General features: G+C 49.5%; 3 protein-coding genes and 1 non-coding gene across 4 annotated transcripts in view; 2 read left to right on the forward strand and 2 right to left on the reverse strand.

Annotated features, from left to right (window-relative positions):
* LOC135819662 (uncharacterized) overlaps nucleotides 1-17,500 on the forward strand; it is a 223,066-nt gene that overhangs the window by 90,916 nt on the left and 114,650 nt on the right. The gene's annotated exons all lie outside the window — the stretch shown is intronic.
* On the forward strand, nucleotides 1,672-3,801 carry LOC135819648 (mitochondrial 2-oxodicarboxylate carrier-like). Its single transcript, XM_065332896.1, has one exon. The coding sequence runs from the start codon at nucleotides 1,942-1,944 to the stop codon at nucleotides 2,917-2,919; it is 978 nt and encodes a 325-aa protein (XP_065188968.1). The 5' UTR covers nucleotides 1,672-1,941; the 3' UTR covers nucleotides 2,920-3,801.
* LOC135820337 (5S ribosomal RNA) lies at nucleotides 10,472-10,590 on the reverse strand. Its single transcript, XR_010554067.1, has one exon. It is a non-coding gene; the product is annotated as a 5S ribosomal RNA (ribosomal RNA).
* Nucleotides 12,782-17,500, reverse strand: part of LOC135819649 (RNA polymerase-associated protein CTR9 homolog) — a 24,681-nt gene continuing 19,962 nt past the window's right edge. Inside the window, exons 27-31 of the mRNA XM_065332897.1 lie at nucleotides 17,213-17,290; nucleotides 15,614-15,658; nucleotides 14,733-14,780; nucleotides 13,906-14,234; nucleotides 12,782-13,707 (exon numbers count right to left, since the gene is read on the reverse strand). Coding sequence (XP_065188969.1) covers nucleotides 13,628-13,707; nucleotides 13,906-14,234; nucleotides 14,733-14,780; nucleotides 15,614-15,658; nucleotides 17,213-17,290 — 580 coding nt within the window. The 3' untranslated portion in view covers nucleotides 12,782-13,627. The remainder of the gene's footprint in view (nucleotides 13,708-13,905; nucleotides 14,235-14,732; nucleotides 14,781-15,613; nucleotides 15,659-17,212; nucleotides 17,291-17,500) is intronic.

Raw genomic sequence — 17,500 nt, forward strand, 5'->3', positions numbered from 1 at the left:
CAATCATGCATTATATCATGTACTGTAGATCTACCATGGCATGGGTACTGACTGTACATGTAGGATGTCATCAGGTTACGTTTGGTTGGTCACATTCCCAAATGGGAATCACTTGGAATCACCCGGAATCGATTCTCGCGCGCCCGTTTGGTTGGTCAAAAAGTGCGTTAGGTTGGTCCCATTCCAGAATGGGAATCGCTGAGAATGATTCTTTTTGGAGAATGATCATTCCACCTCACATGCTGGAATGGGCATTCTCATTCCGCAATCAAAAATGATAATGGTTGCCACGAGCCAAACGATGTACAATCATGTAGGTTCAAGTGCTTCAAATCATGCACTCAGAAGTACCTTGACTCTCTCAAGGAAACTCGAGTCGGGCAAAAAGAAGAGAGCCGCCGTTCCACAACGACATCATGGAATTGTTATGTCAAGTGATTCCTAGTTGATTCTGGCGCGTTTGTTTGGTCAGGTGATTCTTACCCATTCCCATTCCAGAATGGTTGTCATTCACATTCTGAAAATGCCCAACCAAACGCAACCTGATCAGATCACACAGCTAGCCTCATGCATCCGAGACTCGCGGACAGTCGCGGTCCGAATGCGCTCAGCGTCAGAGCTCGTCAGATCAGGACCGCTAAAATGTGAACACACTGCTCAGCGCAGCGGGCGGATTTCAGTTGCCAGCATGCACTGTACGAGTCGCAGGTCTACGTGGCTCCCAGCCTGGGAATCCCAGCTCTTGCTACTGAGCTTGGTTTTTTTTCACCGCAGTGAGGAAAATGTTATCAAATCCAAAGCACGAAAAAGGCCAAAAACTAAACCAAGAACATATGCAATAACATGTTATTTATAAAGACAGGACAAGTGAATAATTAGTCAGTCCATTGTTCATGATGATCTCCGACGGTTACGTCGGCAAGCGAGCCTCCGCCACTGCCAAAGCAGCGTGGGCTCCGCAGGAGGGTGCAAATTTCAAACCTAGCTACTGAGCTTGTGGGTTTGAGAGACAAAAAAGGGAAGTGCAGACAGCAGAGCGGTGAGAAGAGTGCAAGTATTTGTTGCGATTTAGTGAAAAGCAAAGGTTTTGCAGAAACACCAGAGAAATGTGTCATGATGCGCCACAAGCTGAGCTAGCCAGTGACCTGACGATCCACGGTCGGCCGTGTGGACGTGTGCTACGGTGTGTAAGACAAACTCAACCGAAGATTACATCACAAGAATGTGGCAAACTCAAAAACTCGAAGATAATAGAATGTGGAGAACTACAGTCTACGGTTACATAAATGTGCCATGCAGGATGTCCAAGGAGGTACACTATAGTATACTGTACGATAACAAGGCAAACAGCACTCGCAGCGGAGACCTAGGCTAGACTTACTAGAGACCAGGCATCATGCCATCAGCGGACCTCATCAGCGATGCGGCGCGGAGCCCGTGCTGTACTGCATGCCCGGCGCCCGCGCCCGCACCCGCCACTCCCCGGGCCGCCAGCAAATGAAATGATTCACGTGATCCGGCTGGCTGGGTTGAAGTGAGTTCACGTGCACGGCAGTAGTACACGAGGGAAGGACGTGCTGCACTGGTTGTTCGAAAATGGCGGGTACGGTAGAATGCGCTGGTAAAATGATAGCAGGTGGCAGTTTGCTTTCTCTACCATTGTCAATTGTCATCGCAGTGAGAACGCACCAAGATTTCTCTCTCTCCTCGTCCTGCCTGTGCAGGTTTTCTGCCTCATCCTATTCTATCCTAGGTCCAGTCTGACGGCGAGCGAACAGATCTCTCTTGACTTGGTGTGACAGAAGTAAATTTGCCATTGTTCCCCTTTGGATTGGCCTGTTGAGCGTAGATTTTAGCTTTGAACTACATCTGCATCAGCAACAAAAATTGGCTTTCTTTCCCAGGGCGCTTTTATTCTTTCTGGCAACACAGGCCAGTAGAATGGCTGCTCAACTACCAGGAACTAGTCCCACCACCTCGCCAGCCACCATATCCGTAGCTGTGCCCAAGAACTTGCCGGTGATTGTACCGTCATCGCGTTTGCAGCAGGCTCGCCGCCAGATCATGTCTGGTGGTGCTGCTGGGTTCGTCGAGGTGTGCTGCATGCACCCGCTGGACGTGGTCAAAACGAGACTGCAAATTCAGAGCAGGACGTCGGCGGACCGCTACAGGTCAGTCGGGGACTGCTTTCGACGCATGTACACCAGCGAGGGCTCGCTCTCCTTCTACAAAGGCATCTTGCCACCAATCCTGGCCGAAACACCCAAGCGAGCTGTGAAGTTCGTCTGCTTTGAGCAGTACAAGAATTTACTGACGGGCAACGGGCAGACAGCGGCCACGCCACTCGTCTACAGCGCAGCTGGTTTCGGCTGTGGTCTGACCGAGGCGCTGGTCATCAACCCGTTCGAGGTGGTCAAGGTGTCGCTGCAGGCGCAGAAGGGCTCGCACAGCGTACGCACCACCACGATGGAGATGGCGCGGGACGTGTACCGCGCTGGCGGCCTGGGCCGGCAGGGCTTGGGCCGCGGCATCACGGCAACGCTGGGCCGCCACGGCGTGTGGAACGGCGTCTACTTTGGCCTGTACCACTCTGCCAAGCCGTCGCTGCCGCCAGCCGCCGACGGTCGGACGCAGAACATTCTCGGACGGCTGGCGCTGGGCCTGGCCGCCGGCACTCTGGCCAGCACCGCCAACATCCCGTTCGACGTGGCCAAGAGCCGCATCCAGGGGCCGCAGCCGGACGGCGTTCGCCGCTACCACAGCACGGTTCAGACGATGGCGCTCATCTACCGCGAGGAGGGCGTGCGGGCGTTGTACACCGGCCTGGTGCCGAAGGTGATGCGACTCGGGCCCGGCGGTGCTATCATGCTGGTCATCTATGAAAGCGTATCCGACTGGCTATTACGACACGGCATTTAGAAGGTATTTGAGTAGCATAGAATATTTATTTACACTCTTGTCGCCGGGGTTTTCAACCTTCTTTTTTTTTTAATAGCAGGGATATTTATGTTTTAGGCGAGTTTTTAACCTTGGTTCCCCCCGGAAGACAATCTGTTTGAGATATAGTTATTCAGAGCGTCCGTTCGGGCGTACCCGTGGAGCCCCTGGTGGGTTCTGCGGTTGACATCCGTGCCCCAGGACATTCCCGAGTGACGCGCACGTCCTTGAGACACACACAAACACACACGACGACAATTTATTTAGTGGCAGTGAATGGGACTACGGCGACGAGTGCACGCAGTTTCTCATCTTACTCCGTCTCCTGTCGGACCAGGCATGCTAACTTTCTTGCTCATGAAATATTCCACACGCGTCTGTCTAAATAAAAAGGCAAAAGTAGTCTGTACTACAACACAGGCACACACACACACGTACACACACACACACACACACACACACACACGTACACACACACACACACACACACACACACACACACACACACACACACACACACAGCTTCTATCTATTTGAGCTCGCCTGCACCCCGTACCCGTGGTTTGGCTGCATGGCTTTCTGTCCTGGCGTACTTGCGTCACGCGCAGTCCAGCCGCCGCTGTGAGCAGGTGGCTTCCTTTACACGGCCGTGTGTGTGTATCCCGCATTGCTATTTCTCGCTTTCTTACTGTTTTTCCGGTTTTGTTTTCTCTGCTCTTCTTTACCTGTGTATCATGGGTCACCCGCCGCTTGTACATGATAGTCTTGTTCTTCTCCTACAGTGCTAGCGTGTGGTACCTAGGCTTTTTAGTTGCTCTTCCGAATTGAAAAACACTTGAATACTGAGTCAATGAATCAAACAGCTCTGTGATGTGTGCACTGGTGTCTGAGAGAGAGAGAGAGAGAGACCGGTGGCTAATGGTGGCTGTTCCACTGCAGTGAATAGAAGTGGGAGGGGTGTGTTTGAAGGTGTGCATGGAGGTGTTTGCTGGGCGGTTTTCAAAATCCTACAAGTATGCACTTTAGGCAAGTTATCGGATCAGTCCCGACAAGAGCCAGATGTAGAGGAGACTTTGGGAATTACTCCACCATGACTTTTAGCGTGAAGACTTCCAACTGAGCTCACACTCAGCGCAGTAGATGCAGGAGTGAAATCTCTTGGTAGAATGGGGTGATGGCAGGGCTGACAGTCCAGCTAAGCCTGCATGGGCAAAGGACAAGGTAGCATTCCTTACACGTCGCAGCCGCAGTGCATGCAGTACCACTGCCAATGACATGTGCAGGCAGCATGCGCTGTCTGCCACATGTCATCCATGACTGATATATGTCAAGGCACAACAAGGGGTGTGTGTGTGTGCATTTGCAGATCTGCGTGCTTCTCTTGTGAGGGGTGTGCATGGTGGTGGTACGGACTATGGCCATATATATATGGGCTGCCTATGTGTCTCCTCAGTCAGATGTCACAGCTGGTAACACTGCTGTAAAGCCCAGGGCAAATGCAATCAGTGCAACTGTAAGTTATGCTAAAATCTTAATCCCGTAGCCTCATTTATAGACTGCGGACTTCGAAGCTTGCCCCCAGGCCAGTAACTTACTAGTATAACAGACTGTACTAACGCTAGGAGACTGCTTAAAGTACGTACAGCCTAGTCTATTATGATATGTGTGGGTGTGTAACAAACTCACATGTTACCTGGTTACACTGCTCACACTACCAATCTACTAAGGGGCTGTCCAAGGTTACCAGTAGTATTTTCAAAACGAAAAGTTTTCGTTCGGGGGTGGGTGGGTTTGAAGGAGTTTCGTTTTGAAAATAATTATTGAATGCAGATGGAGAATGCCCAGTTACTTCTGGGTGTCGAAAATTGACATCAATATTTTATTCGAAACTCGGATGGTCCAATATTTTTATTGGAGTTCGTTTTACCTGCAGAAAAGGTAGGTGGGTGGGTGGGTGGGTGCTGAAAAATACTAAAACTTTTCGTTTTGCAAAAACTATCGGTAACCCCGGACGGCGGGCCCCTAATGGCCACAGTGCTACTGTTCTATTATTAGACTATTAGACTACCAGTCCACTACTTCCACGCTGCTAGTCACGGCACTTCAAACACACAGAAGACCACTCTAAACCTGACAGGGGTGGCCTGACACAATCAATCTCCAGGACTGGGAGAGATGCTGGTGCTGTCAAGACGATACTTCAAAACAATGGCACACCAGGGAAATGCCCTGGCATGGCCCAGTCCAAATGTCACATGACACCAGTGACATGCTTGCTTGCTGGCAGTTGACAATGTACGAATGTCGCGAGTATAAATTATGCAGCCGTTGTACTGCTGCAGCACTTGCTTGCCTCGTGAATTCCGCTGCTCATGAACGCCTGCGCCGGTTACCCACACTGCCACAGTGCTGACAGATGCCCTCTCATCTCTCACCACGCCATGCTAGCCCTATAGTACTATAGCCCATGGTGCTTGCACGCATGCAGTCAGCCCTATGCTGGACATAGGGTCATCACGCGAGCGATCCGCCACGATCGGACACTGAACATCTTGGTGACACACAGGAAAATCAGCCCAGCGCTCTGCTGCCGCGATCTCGCGACTGCCATGCCCGCGTGGTCGATCGAGGAGGCCCCCCTGACCTCTGCGCAACCCATGGCATGCAACCATCAGTATGGCCAAGAGTACATAACCCCCGTTATAATTATACTCTTGGTATGGCACATGATCATGTGATCATAAAGGAGTTGCATGTGATGAGCAGCACAAGCTTGCACTGCACACTGTAGGTCCGGTCTGGGTCGGGCTACTGATCAGGCCTTGTTCATTGATCAAAGCAGCATACCTATGTAGCCCTATTGGGCAAGCACCAACAGTACCAATTATCAACAAACACACTCGCTCCTACATACTGTAATGTGGCGTATAAAAGCAGGTGCTTACGGCCGTATAAGCCGATGCCAGTGCTAGGCTTCTACACAAGTCAGGCTACTATTCAAACCACGTTATCTCTATGTATGTCAACACTAAACCAGGCTTTAATATGTGCTGACAGTGTATCTTAAAAATCAGGATTCTATTCAAAACAGGCTTCTATACCAGACAGGCTTTTATACAAGACACTACAGTACTTGCACTGTAAAGAGAAAAAGGAGTCCTATGAGTTACTGGTTATGACTAACAGTCCACCAAGGTAATGAGATAATGTACAGTCAGTTAGTGCCACAACAAGGCACAAAACTGACAGGGATATTGAGACATTCGACGATCTGACACCTAGCTCCAACACATCTACGAAGCGCACACCAACAGCCTTCCAACTTGGAAGGCTCAGGTGCGGAAAGTTACAATCTAATGAGGGTCCTTTTCTCTTTACATATTACTATTGGCTCAACATCCGAGTTTTTATACTTGTATTGCTTAGGAGACGACGGGTGAGGTCAGGCACAACACCAACGAGCAACACAGATGCAGTATACGTGGTGCTACCATGGCGCTACCAGTGCAGCACAGCTTGCTCCAGATCAACGTCAGGTCATGTCACAGAACTTCAAGACACGAGCTATGGTGCAGTACGTGTATTTCCATACACAGCACGCAAAAGTTGTACTGTAAAACCGGAAAGTTTAAAACGACCAAAGAGTTAAAACGTTTTTGTAAATTTGGCATGATAACGTGCAGAAAGTTTAACGATGGCTACCTGGCCACCCATATGCACGTATGCGCATCTTTACACAGACATCTCAAACCGGGTTCGCGATAACGTTTCTTCAAATAAAGAAAAAATTGGTCGTTGAAACGTTAGACTCCGATTTTACAGTAACAGGCAAAAAACTAATCCGTCCCCGACAGTACATCACAGACACCTGATGCCTTGATGGTCTCCTATCACGACTCTCTCATCCGTTAATGCACCCATGCACTACACCGACTAAGGCTTGGTCTCACACGTGACTGCCAACCCGTTGAGCTACATGCAGACAGCCCCATGCTCGGCACAGCACTACAGGTCAACAACGCCTCCACTGTCACAGATACAAACAGTCACAAGGACATTCTCAATACTAGTATTACCGCATGATGACATTAGGTAGCCAACCGGTGAACTACATTGCATGCTGCTGGGTAGCGAAGCTCGTGCCAAGATTGCGCCGCTCAACAGTCAAAAGACTGAGCGTGTGCGTCTGCACACAGCCTCTCTCAGTCTGTCTGTCTCTCCCTCCCCCTCTCCAATACACACAGCGCACACACATACATACATACACACACACGCACACGCACACAACAGCAGAACCCGGAGTAAATTGAACGTTTTCCAGAACTTGGCTGATGTTGGGTATGTGTGAACCAATGCTGCCTGCCTGCGGCTACAGACGAAATCTCCATGGGAATATTATGAATAAACAACGGGATACGTATCCAAAGCCTGTGGGTATGAAAACTAAAAGGGCACATGGCCGCGACCCGCCAAAAGCCGTAACCCGATGCGAATAGGCCCCCATTGTACGTAGCAATTCAGGCAAGAAGATTGGCGCGCACAGTCTGCACACAAATCCAGCTAGGAGAAGACTGGCACACAAGGTACACACATGCCTATTGGCTGTGCATGGGTCTAGTCAGCAGCGTCAGAGGGTGCCACCACCAGAGCTGCAGGCGCCAGGAAACTGCGAACACCAGCAGCCCCAACAGCATTGTCTGTAGTGGACTTCAGGGCTGGAAAGGCGGCACAACAACACACCTAGTGCTGCCCCGTTACCAGGTAACAAGCGGACGCGGGTGGACCAAACAACGCTTGCAGCAACGCGCAGCCTTACCCTGCATGAAGATCTCCACGCGTCGTCGGCCACTCGGCGGCGGGACATCACAAGAAGGTGCGCTATGCTGCGGTGGCGGCCAGCCGATCATGACATCGGCGTCGGAGATGCGTCGCCGTCGGTAGCACGGAACACGCAACGCTGACGACGCGCTACTCCCGCTTGTCAAACTCCGGGTCGCTCAGCTCCTGCGGTACTACAAAGATGTTGTAGCAAACTGGAGAGCGGAGAGTTTGCGGGGTTAAGGAAACAGCGGTGGACAACACTACACACTACACATGCAGTCAGTACACGTATACAGGTATGTGTGTGTGTGTGTGCACACCTGCACACAGCACAAACGCGCACGCACACACACACATGCACACGCACACACACACACACACACACACACACACACACACACACACACACACACACACACCTATCTTTTTACACACCCTGACTAGCCACGCACTTAATCTACTTTTTCTCTCTTTGTCACATGTACACTGCACCAGCATATAAAACGCACAACCCACCCATCACCTGCAGCAGAGCTCAGGGAAGACGGAAGCGGAAAGGTTGGCATTGCTACCCAGTGCTGGCTGTCTGGCACGCTAGCTGTTCTGTTATTATTTAAGCGACGTCGAATGATAGTTTACTTGCCCGACTTGTTTGCAAGTCACTGCCATCGAAATCATGCATTATGCAAGCGGAAAGCGACGGTGCCCTTTTTCTACAGTCGTCGCCAAAAAATCCGGCTAATGCCAATACAGTCAGACCTCGCATAACCGCACACATCCGTTTTCCAGAAAAATATCCGGATAGGCGAGGGAACCGGATAATCGAACACACATACTGTAATATGTGCATGGCATATGCTGTAAATCGGTAACCAACAATTTTCTACCGGATGGCGAGGGATCGGGATAAACGAGGTCTGACTGTACAATGGTGCGCGGACACGGTGGTGGCACACGGTAGCATGCACGCGCTTTAATACCAGCATTTGCTGTAGATCTACCACTGCGGCACCGCACTGACTCTGCAGCTACGTACTAGTACATGCTAGCTAGGTACCGTAAAAAGTAAAGTAAATTATCGTGTCCGTTCCCGAAGGGAACTCACGACGGCCGCTAACACCCGATAAACCCTAGGTACCGTAGTGACGCACATATAGGCGCATGTGCCTGCATTCGGGTACAAGCGCAGTCTCACTTATAAGCGCATGCTCTTACAGGCGAAGCACTACGAAAATTCTCACTTTGACACGATCACGGATAAAAGTCCGCAAACAGCATACAGGAACCTTGATACTGACACTACAAGACCTAGTCAAACACAAAGACGCTGGCAAACGAGCTCTGATCGCGCATGCGCGTTCAGGTGAAAACGTTTCATTTTTGAAAATTGGATTCGTAGCAAAAAAACACTTATAATCGCATGTGCTTATAATTATGTGCATTAGTACGGTATGTGCCGTGGTAGTGCATCACTGTGTTTAGATTACCGTCAACGTCGCTAATAACGACTGCGGATATAACGGCAATTCGCGAATGACAGAATTTCCACGCGCAGAGCAAAGTCCCATCTACTGTAAAAACCGTATATATAACGAAGTGCTAACTCTAACGAGTTAACGAGGAGAAATCTGTCGTTAAAATAGAAATCGTTATACAGAAATCGATACATCATACTGTCCTATTGAGCGTTGAGAATGAGTGAGAATCGTTACCTTTGGTACACGTACACTAGTCAATTTTGGGAAATCGTTATATATGCGCCAGAGTTAGAATAATGGCCTTTACAGTAACTGTAATACATTATAATGAGACTTCGGGTATAAGGCCACGTTTCTGATGCCCCGCCGAGTGTCGTTATACACAAAGTTGACTGTACCTGCAACATGTACAGTATCAGCCAGATTCTTTTGGCCACGATTGTACATCATGTACTTCAAAGTATTGTTGTGGCAAATGAAATCCGCTCTAATAGCTCCGGCCGGAGGGGGGGGGGGGGGGGGGCTCTGCGACCCTATCATACGTGTACAGTGACACGGCGAACACTGGGCCACACCGTGAGCATGATTCTACTCTGTTCATGAGGTCGGATTCACTGCCCACCAAAATTATTTGTTATGAATTTATGATCCCGACTCACTCACTGTCGAGCTGCATGGGCGTGCACGGATATCGCCAATTGCTCGCATGCACCTCTAGACTATAGGAAACCCTAGTTTTTGGCCGGGTGATGGCGCAACACAACACGGCGCATCATGATCAACGTGTAGGAAAGCTTGCAGCACTCATACAAGAGAGGATACATGAGAAGATCACGAAGCCCATGAGGCCGGCACCAGCCAGCTTAATCTTTCGCCGTGTCGCTCTGGGCAGAGCACGTCCATGCTGCTGGCGGATACCCAGTGCTCCGTGGGAAACCACCGGTGCCCGAAAAGCCAAACTGCTGAGAAGTCTCATCTCGCAATCCACAGCAGGTAGGTGCCACCACAAATTTCAAAACCTGTTCGCCAGTCAAAGCCTACATAAATGTTTCGAAACTATAAAATTGTAGCTGTGCATAATCAGAATGATAATGTGAAGTGGAAAAAGCCAACAAAACAAACAAGGCACTGCAAAAAATAAGGCAACGAAGGTGAAGTCATTGAATGATTGATTACGCAACCATCATGTACATGTACTCGATCTACCAGTTACAAAAGACAAAAGACACAAAAAAAGTCTACAGCACGAGGTATTCCCAGGCGGTCACCCATCCAAGTACTAACCTCGCCCGACGTTGCTTGACTTCGGTGATCGGACGAGAACCGGTATTTTCAACGTGGTATGGCCGTAGACAACGTACCTTCGCTTGCCGGGTCTTTTATAGTAAGTCACTAGGTGTTAGTGTACATTGTACTGTGTTGTGTTGTGTCGTAGTGTTCTCTTCTCAGTTTACTAAGGATGACATCTAAAAAATACAAGAGCAACAACATCAGTGATCACACATAAACACCGTCCTTGACAATGACTATGACTTTGAGTTTCTCAAGACAAATGTATGCGGTCGGTACATGCAATCAAGAGTTATGAATGCAATGCAATGCACTGCACTGCACTGCACTGCACTGCATGTGCCATGTGCTTGCATTGAGGATGTCACACGCACTATCCGCCGGGCTCAGTCACATCCATTCGTGAATACTGTACACACACGCACGCACACACACACACGTACACACGCACACGCACGTACACACGCACGCTTTCTCCGATCCATTTGTGAACACACACGCATGCGCGGACCAGTATCTTACGAATAAATAAAAAAAAAGACTCCATTAAAGAATATCGTGTACTTTTGATTATTTGAAACTCGGGTATTGAGCCAATAATAAAAGTAGAAAGGAAAAGGACATATGGAAACGAGTTAAGAATGTCTCAGTACTCTGTCAGTTTTGTGCCTTGTTGTTGCACTTTCTGACTGTATATAGTATCTAGTTACAGTGGTGGAGAGTTACTCTTAACTCGTTTCCATGTGTCCTTTTCCTTTCTACTTTTGATTATCATTATTATTATTAATTTTGAAACTCGGATGTGTACAGGATGTTGAGCCAATAATAATGTAGAAAGGAAAAGGAAATACCGTATATTCTCTATTATAAGCGCCGTGCTTATATTTTTTCAACACTCCTCTACCCCGTGCTTATATTGGAGACCGCGCTTATATTGGAGACCGTGCTTATATTTTTTCAACCAGTACATCCATACAGGGCAAGAAGAAATACATGCTAGATATCATGCATGCAGCATTGATTTCCACCAAGACCGTGCTAATAATAGAGACTGTGCTTATAATGTTTCGAAAGGTGCTCACAGTGTGCTAGTATTAGAGACTGTGCTTGTAATGGAGACCTGCGCTTATAATAGAGAATATACAGTATAGATACGGACTCTTCAGAATAGCGGCTGACCATTCGATAGACCATGCGCTTGCACCAAGCATAAGTTACTAGTATGATTGTACTCTTGCTTGTACCAAGATGTACATAAACCAGATGCAGCTCTAGCTCTGGAAGAACTAATGAGTAATGATCGTACCACGGCGTCGCAAAGTTTTTATTTTGCTTAGGTCCGATGTCATAGTGACTCGACTCGCCTTGGCCTTTTTACCGCGTTTATACCAAGGCAACTTGTGTTGCGCATTGCTGCTTGCAGTACAAAACTTCAAAAGTTGAACACGAACACGAACTTCGCCGCTGGATCGGTTTCATGCAGCATAAGCATAGATGCGGAGCTGCACACTCTGGTGTATGTACTGACCAGACATTTCACTGATTGGCATATACATGTATACCCGGGTACATTGTACAGTGCTGCTCAATGAAATCCAGTCGCGTCACTCAAGTTTGCGCCTTGCATCATTTCCCAGCGTTCACCGGTCTAGGGCTGCGCAACACCCGGCGCGAACTTGAGTGACGCGACTGGATTTCATTGAGCAACACTGTGCATGTACTTCAGGATAATTATTATTTAATATTTATGTTCTCACTTTATAAGAACACGATCGTACGACCGCGATGATGGCGATGACAACTACACCAATACACCACCACCATTACCACTACCACTACCACCACCACAACCGCCATCACCACCACCAGCCCCATGCACCACCACCATCACCACCAGTATCATCACTACCACTGACGCCATCATCACCACCACCACCACCACCATCACTAGCAGCACCAGCAGCACCAGCATCACCAACACCACCAACAACCGTGGCCCATTAAAGTCACTTGCGCCCACATGCATGTGGTTCCGGTGCAATGCATGCATGCATTGCATGCATGCATGCATGCGTGCACTAAGCTATGACCACCACTGACATACGCACCCATACCAGGCACACGCATCACTCACTCACGATCGTCACGCCAGGCATTCTCGCCACCAGGCACTACAATCAGGTGCCGGTAGATCTACACCGGGGAGTCGTAAGATACTGACTCCCGGATCCACACTGCACTTGAGTGACTCGTAGTCAGATGACAGCATGATCCTGAGGGTCAGAGTACAGAACGGTTTACATGTATATCAACTGAAGAAAGAGAATCAACATGGCAGGGTTGGTCAGAAGAAGGGCACCATCCCCACGTATATCATAACAGATCATAACGTGTCACAACGAATTATGTGTAGAAACAGCCTAAGAATGTACCAGCCAAAGTATGTACAAGAGAGCAACAGCGGAGAAAAAATATACACACACACAGCATGCCAGCATGCAGTAGACAACGAGACACTATTGGAACTAGGACACGCACGCACACAACACACACACACACACACACACACACGTACGCACGCACACGCACGCACGCACACACACACACACACACACGCACACACACACACACACACACACACACACACACATACATACACATACACACACACACACAAATGAAGCTATGGACACATTTACTTAGATAAAACAACAACTATGACACACACCGGTATACACGTCGTACCCACGCGCACCCACGTGTGCCACGGAGTGCATAGTCATATACGTACACATACACACACGTATGCGTGCATGCGCGGAGGGGGGGGGGGGAGTGTGGAGACGTCCCCGAAGAATACTAACAAGCAGAAGCTCCAGCGAAAGCAAAGCAGCTACATGACAAGTAGGAAAAGCAGAAGCGCTAAGAAAGAGCGCGGCGGACGAGTCCTAGAGGTGTGTATATGGCGTAGGAAACCAGCTAACAGAATCAGCATGTATGCATATGTACAACGTCTGTACAGGGAGTACGGGCTCCAGCCATGGCAACGACAATGGCGACGGCCATGGAGACGAGCCGTGAAATGCGTGGGCACGCAGCACTCAGTCGCTCTCGTCGCTGGATTCAATACGGCGCTGAGGGCGGCGCACGGCCGGTGTGGACTCATCATCCCCACCGGATCCTGCAGCACACAAGATAGTACCAGAGACAACGTGATCAACAACAAGATACCAGAGACAACGTGATCAACAACGTGATCAACAACGATGAGTTCCAATGCGAGTAAGACAATATCCCTGACGATATGTTTTTTAAACTTTTTTTATATTTTTTTAACATGTTCACATTCCCAGCTCGAAAATAGTTCACTAATGCTTACCTGCCGCCGCTGCTGCTGTGGGATCCTCTTCTTCTTCTTCTCCTTCTTCTTCAGCACTGCTGCTCGCCGGAGAATCGCCCCGCGGCGCAATCTTCAGCACCTCATCGTCATCGTCATCGTCATCAACAGTGTCGTCTTCGCCGCCAGCCTTACTGCTCCTCTCCTTGTCACTCTGGTCGTCGTCGTCGTCGTCGTTGGAGTTGGCACTGTCGGCAACGGCATCGTCACCCCGCTGCGCCTTCTTTGCCTTCCTGGCGTCGTCATCCGTCGACTCGTCGTCTTCGGTGTCGATGATGTCACTGTCGTACTTGGTGCTCTGCTTGGCAACTCTGAGATGCAGGATACACAGAAGTATATGAACAGTCAACGAGTTGGTTGCGATTCTAAAATTGTTGTCTCCTTGCCGTTTATTTAAATATTTCCGGGGGTCGACGAGGAGACATTTTTTTATAATTCGCAATGAATAAGATAGGAATCACAAGAAAACGTTCTTAGAGACAACAGATTGTTCCTTGATGATGTGTAGATGCATGACAGAACATCAATTCTCTTCCCTTTCAGCAAGAAGAAAGCTTCCCATTCACTCGACTAAACAGCTAAGTAATATACACCCTAAACACCCTACAAAAAAATACAAAAAAAACACCCCACCCAAACCCAAACACAAACACAAACACACACACACACACTCCTATTGCCGAAGCAGAACAGCTTTCCTCCACAAAATAGAATGCTCCTCAAGGTAAGTTGCTGGAATGGGGGGGGGGGGGGGGGGGGAGGGGATTCCTGAAGGTAGTTGGGAAGAAAGCGCAAGAAGAGGTACGCACCGTTTCGCCTTTGACACATCTTCTGTATCCCGCCCTCTGCGCTTTCTACTGCAAGACAAAAGGAGAGAAAAGAGGAGGGAGCGCACACATAAGTCAACTAAGAATGCAAGGCCAGTCGTAGGTGGCATGGGGACGTGCTCACTTCCATGTACAGTAAAACCTGTAACTAAAGACCACTGTGATTAGCAACCAGCCTGATACTACACACCACTTTGCCAGGCTTGGACGGTCTCACATTCATATACAATAAAACCTGTAACTAAAGACCACTGTGATTAGCAACCAGCCTGGTACTACACACCACTTTGCCAGGCACAGATGGTCTCACATTCATGTATGGTTGTGCGGTGCAAACCTCTAACTAAGGACCACCTGCCACAAAAGACCGCTTTCTCTGGCCCCAAGGGGTGGTCGTTAGTTACAGGTTTACTGTATAGCAGCTTGGAACACTCTACACTAATGGTCTAAAGCAATGGCAGCGTAACCAGCATCAGTAGCGGCAGCAGCATCGGCAGCAGCATCAGTGATAACGTTACCAGGCAACCAGACACACCACAGTAAAAATCAGCACAAGTGCTGCTTCAGCCAGAGAGGCATACTGCTTGTGCATGGAGACCACGTGGGCTCCAGAATTCAGACATGCTGGAGTGATTTCACAGTGCCATGGTCACTCCTCACTGGCAATACACCCCCCCCCCCCCCCCCCTCCCCAACTGGCAGTGAGTAACATCAAGCAGGCGTGTAGCTCTTGTATGGTCAGTGTAGTGATGTCACTACGCCAGTAAATGGCCGTCATACCGTAGTATGAAATACTAAGTGACACGGTCTGGTTTACACACTCTTTGATTACATGCACAGTACACAGCGCAATAACAACCAACCTTCTGGGCTTGGCTCCATCCGCTGGTGGATTACGCTTTCTCGACCTGGACAGTAACACATACACACGCGCACGCACGCACACACACACACACACACACACACACACACACACACACACACACACACACACACACACACACACACACACACACACACACACACACACACACACACACACACACACACACACACACACACACACACACACACACACACACACACACACACACACACACACACACACACACACACACACACACACACACACACACACACACACACACAGGCACACACACACACACACACACACACACACACACACACACACACACACACACACACACACACAGGCACACACACACACACACACATGCACACACACACACACACACACACACACACACACACACACACACACACACACACACACACACACACACACACACACACACACACACACACACACACACACACACACACACACAGGCACACACACACACACACACATGCACACACACACACACACACACACACACACACACACAGGCACACACACACACACACACACAGAGTCTTAGATCAGCCTTTCAAAGTACATGTACCTGTACCACTAAACCTCCCCTATCCGGACATGCTGGCATGGAAGGGTGCCCACATCTCAGAACTGTCCATAGCTGTGATGCACAGTGAAACCTGTCTAAGACGACCGCTCGAGGAACCTTCAAGTGTGGTCTCTATTACCAGGTGGTCTCCTTATCCAGGGTTATTTCACTGGAAATAGCATCCTTGGGTCCTGGTTGCAGTGGTCTTCTGGGACAGGTGGTCGTCTTATCCGAGTGGTTGCCTTGACAGGTTTTACTGTACATCGCAGTGGCCAGACGGATATAGCACACTGTTCTCTTCAAAAGGGCTCACGGAGCCATGACTGACGATGCGGTGACATCGTTCGCAAGCACACACACGACACGAGCTGGGACACGTATAGCGTCAAGAGGCCACAATCCCCCAGAGTGCGCAACTTCACCGATCAGATCTGGGACGGCAAAATCCGTGTTGCACGCCATATTGCGACACCATGAGCGGGGGAAGTGGGTGTGGGTCTCGGAACGTCGACGGAATGACGCAAGTCCGTCCCAAAAAATGACGTACATCACGGATTACGCAGTCCCACAACCCCATCCCAGTTGCGCACTCTGGGGGATTACGGACTCTTGTTAGCGTGCATGTGCATGCTGGATGCATCAGGAAGAAACCAGAGTTTCTCATGCTTACGCAGGGTCGGCAAAGCTCCGACGAGGAAGCTGTGTCTTCTGTTCTTCAGTCACGTTTCACATGGTTGATCACTATAGCCGATGTAATTCTTGCGCATTTAGTACAGTAAAACCTGGTGTAAGCGACCTCTGGGCTTAGCGACCACCTGCTCTTAACCACCGTCTTTCCATGCACCGACAGTTCTACACAGACACTGTGGGACCTGGTTCTAAAGACCACCTGCTTGCACCGTGAGGTGGTCGCTTAAACCAGGGTTTACTGTATGTTCTCGTGCAGCACAGCCATGCCGTCCCGGCTTTGCACACGGCGCACTGCCTGCTGCTTACCGAGGTTGTCGCTTGGCCGGTGCCCCGTCGTCACTGGAATCACCGTCTTCAACGGCATCACCGCTGGCCGCCTTGCGACTGCACAGCACAACAACAGCCACACAACAAGACAGATATACAGAGATACAATACTAGGTCTTGCTGAAGCCACAATTACCACAGCAACAGCATGCCGTGTACCCATAGCGACAGCAGCAAGAGAGCACAGTTTCATGATCATGTACACGTGCACGCGTGTGCAGTCTCATGATCACATGCATGTACATGTGTGCATGCCGCAGTCTGCCA

The sequence above is a fragment of the Sycon ciliatum genome, chromosome 6 (assembly GCF_964019385.1).
Source record: "Sycon ciliatum chromosome 6, ocSycCili1.1, whole genome shotgun sequence".
NCBI lineage: Eukaryota > Metazoa > Porifera > Calcarea > Leucosolenida > Sycettidae > Sycon > Sycon ciliatum.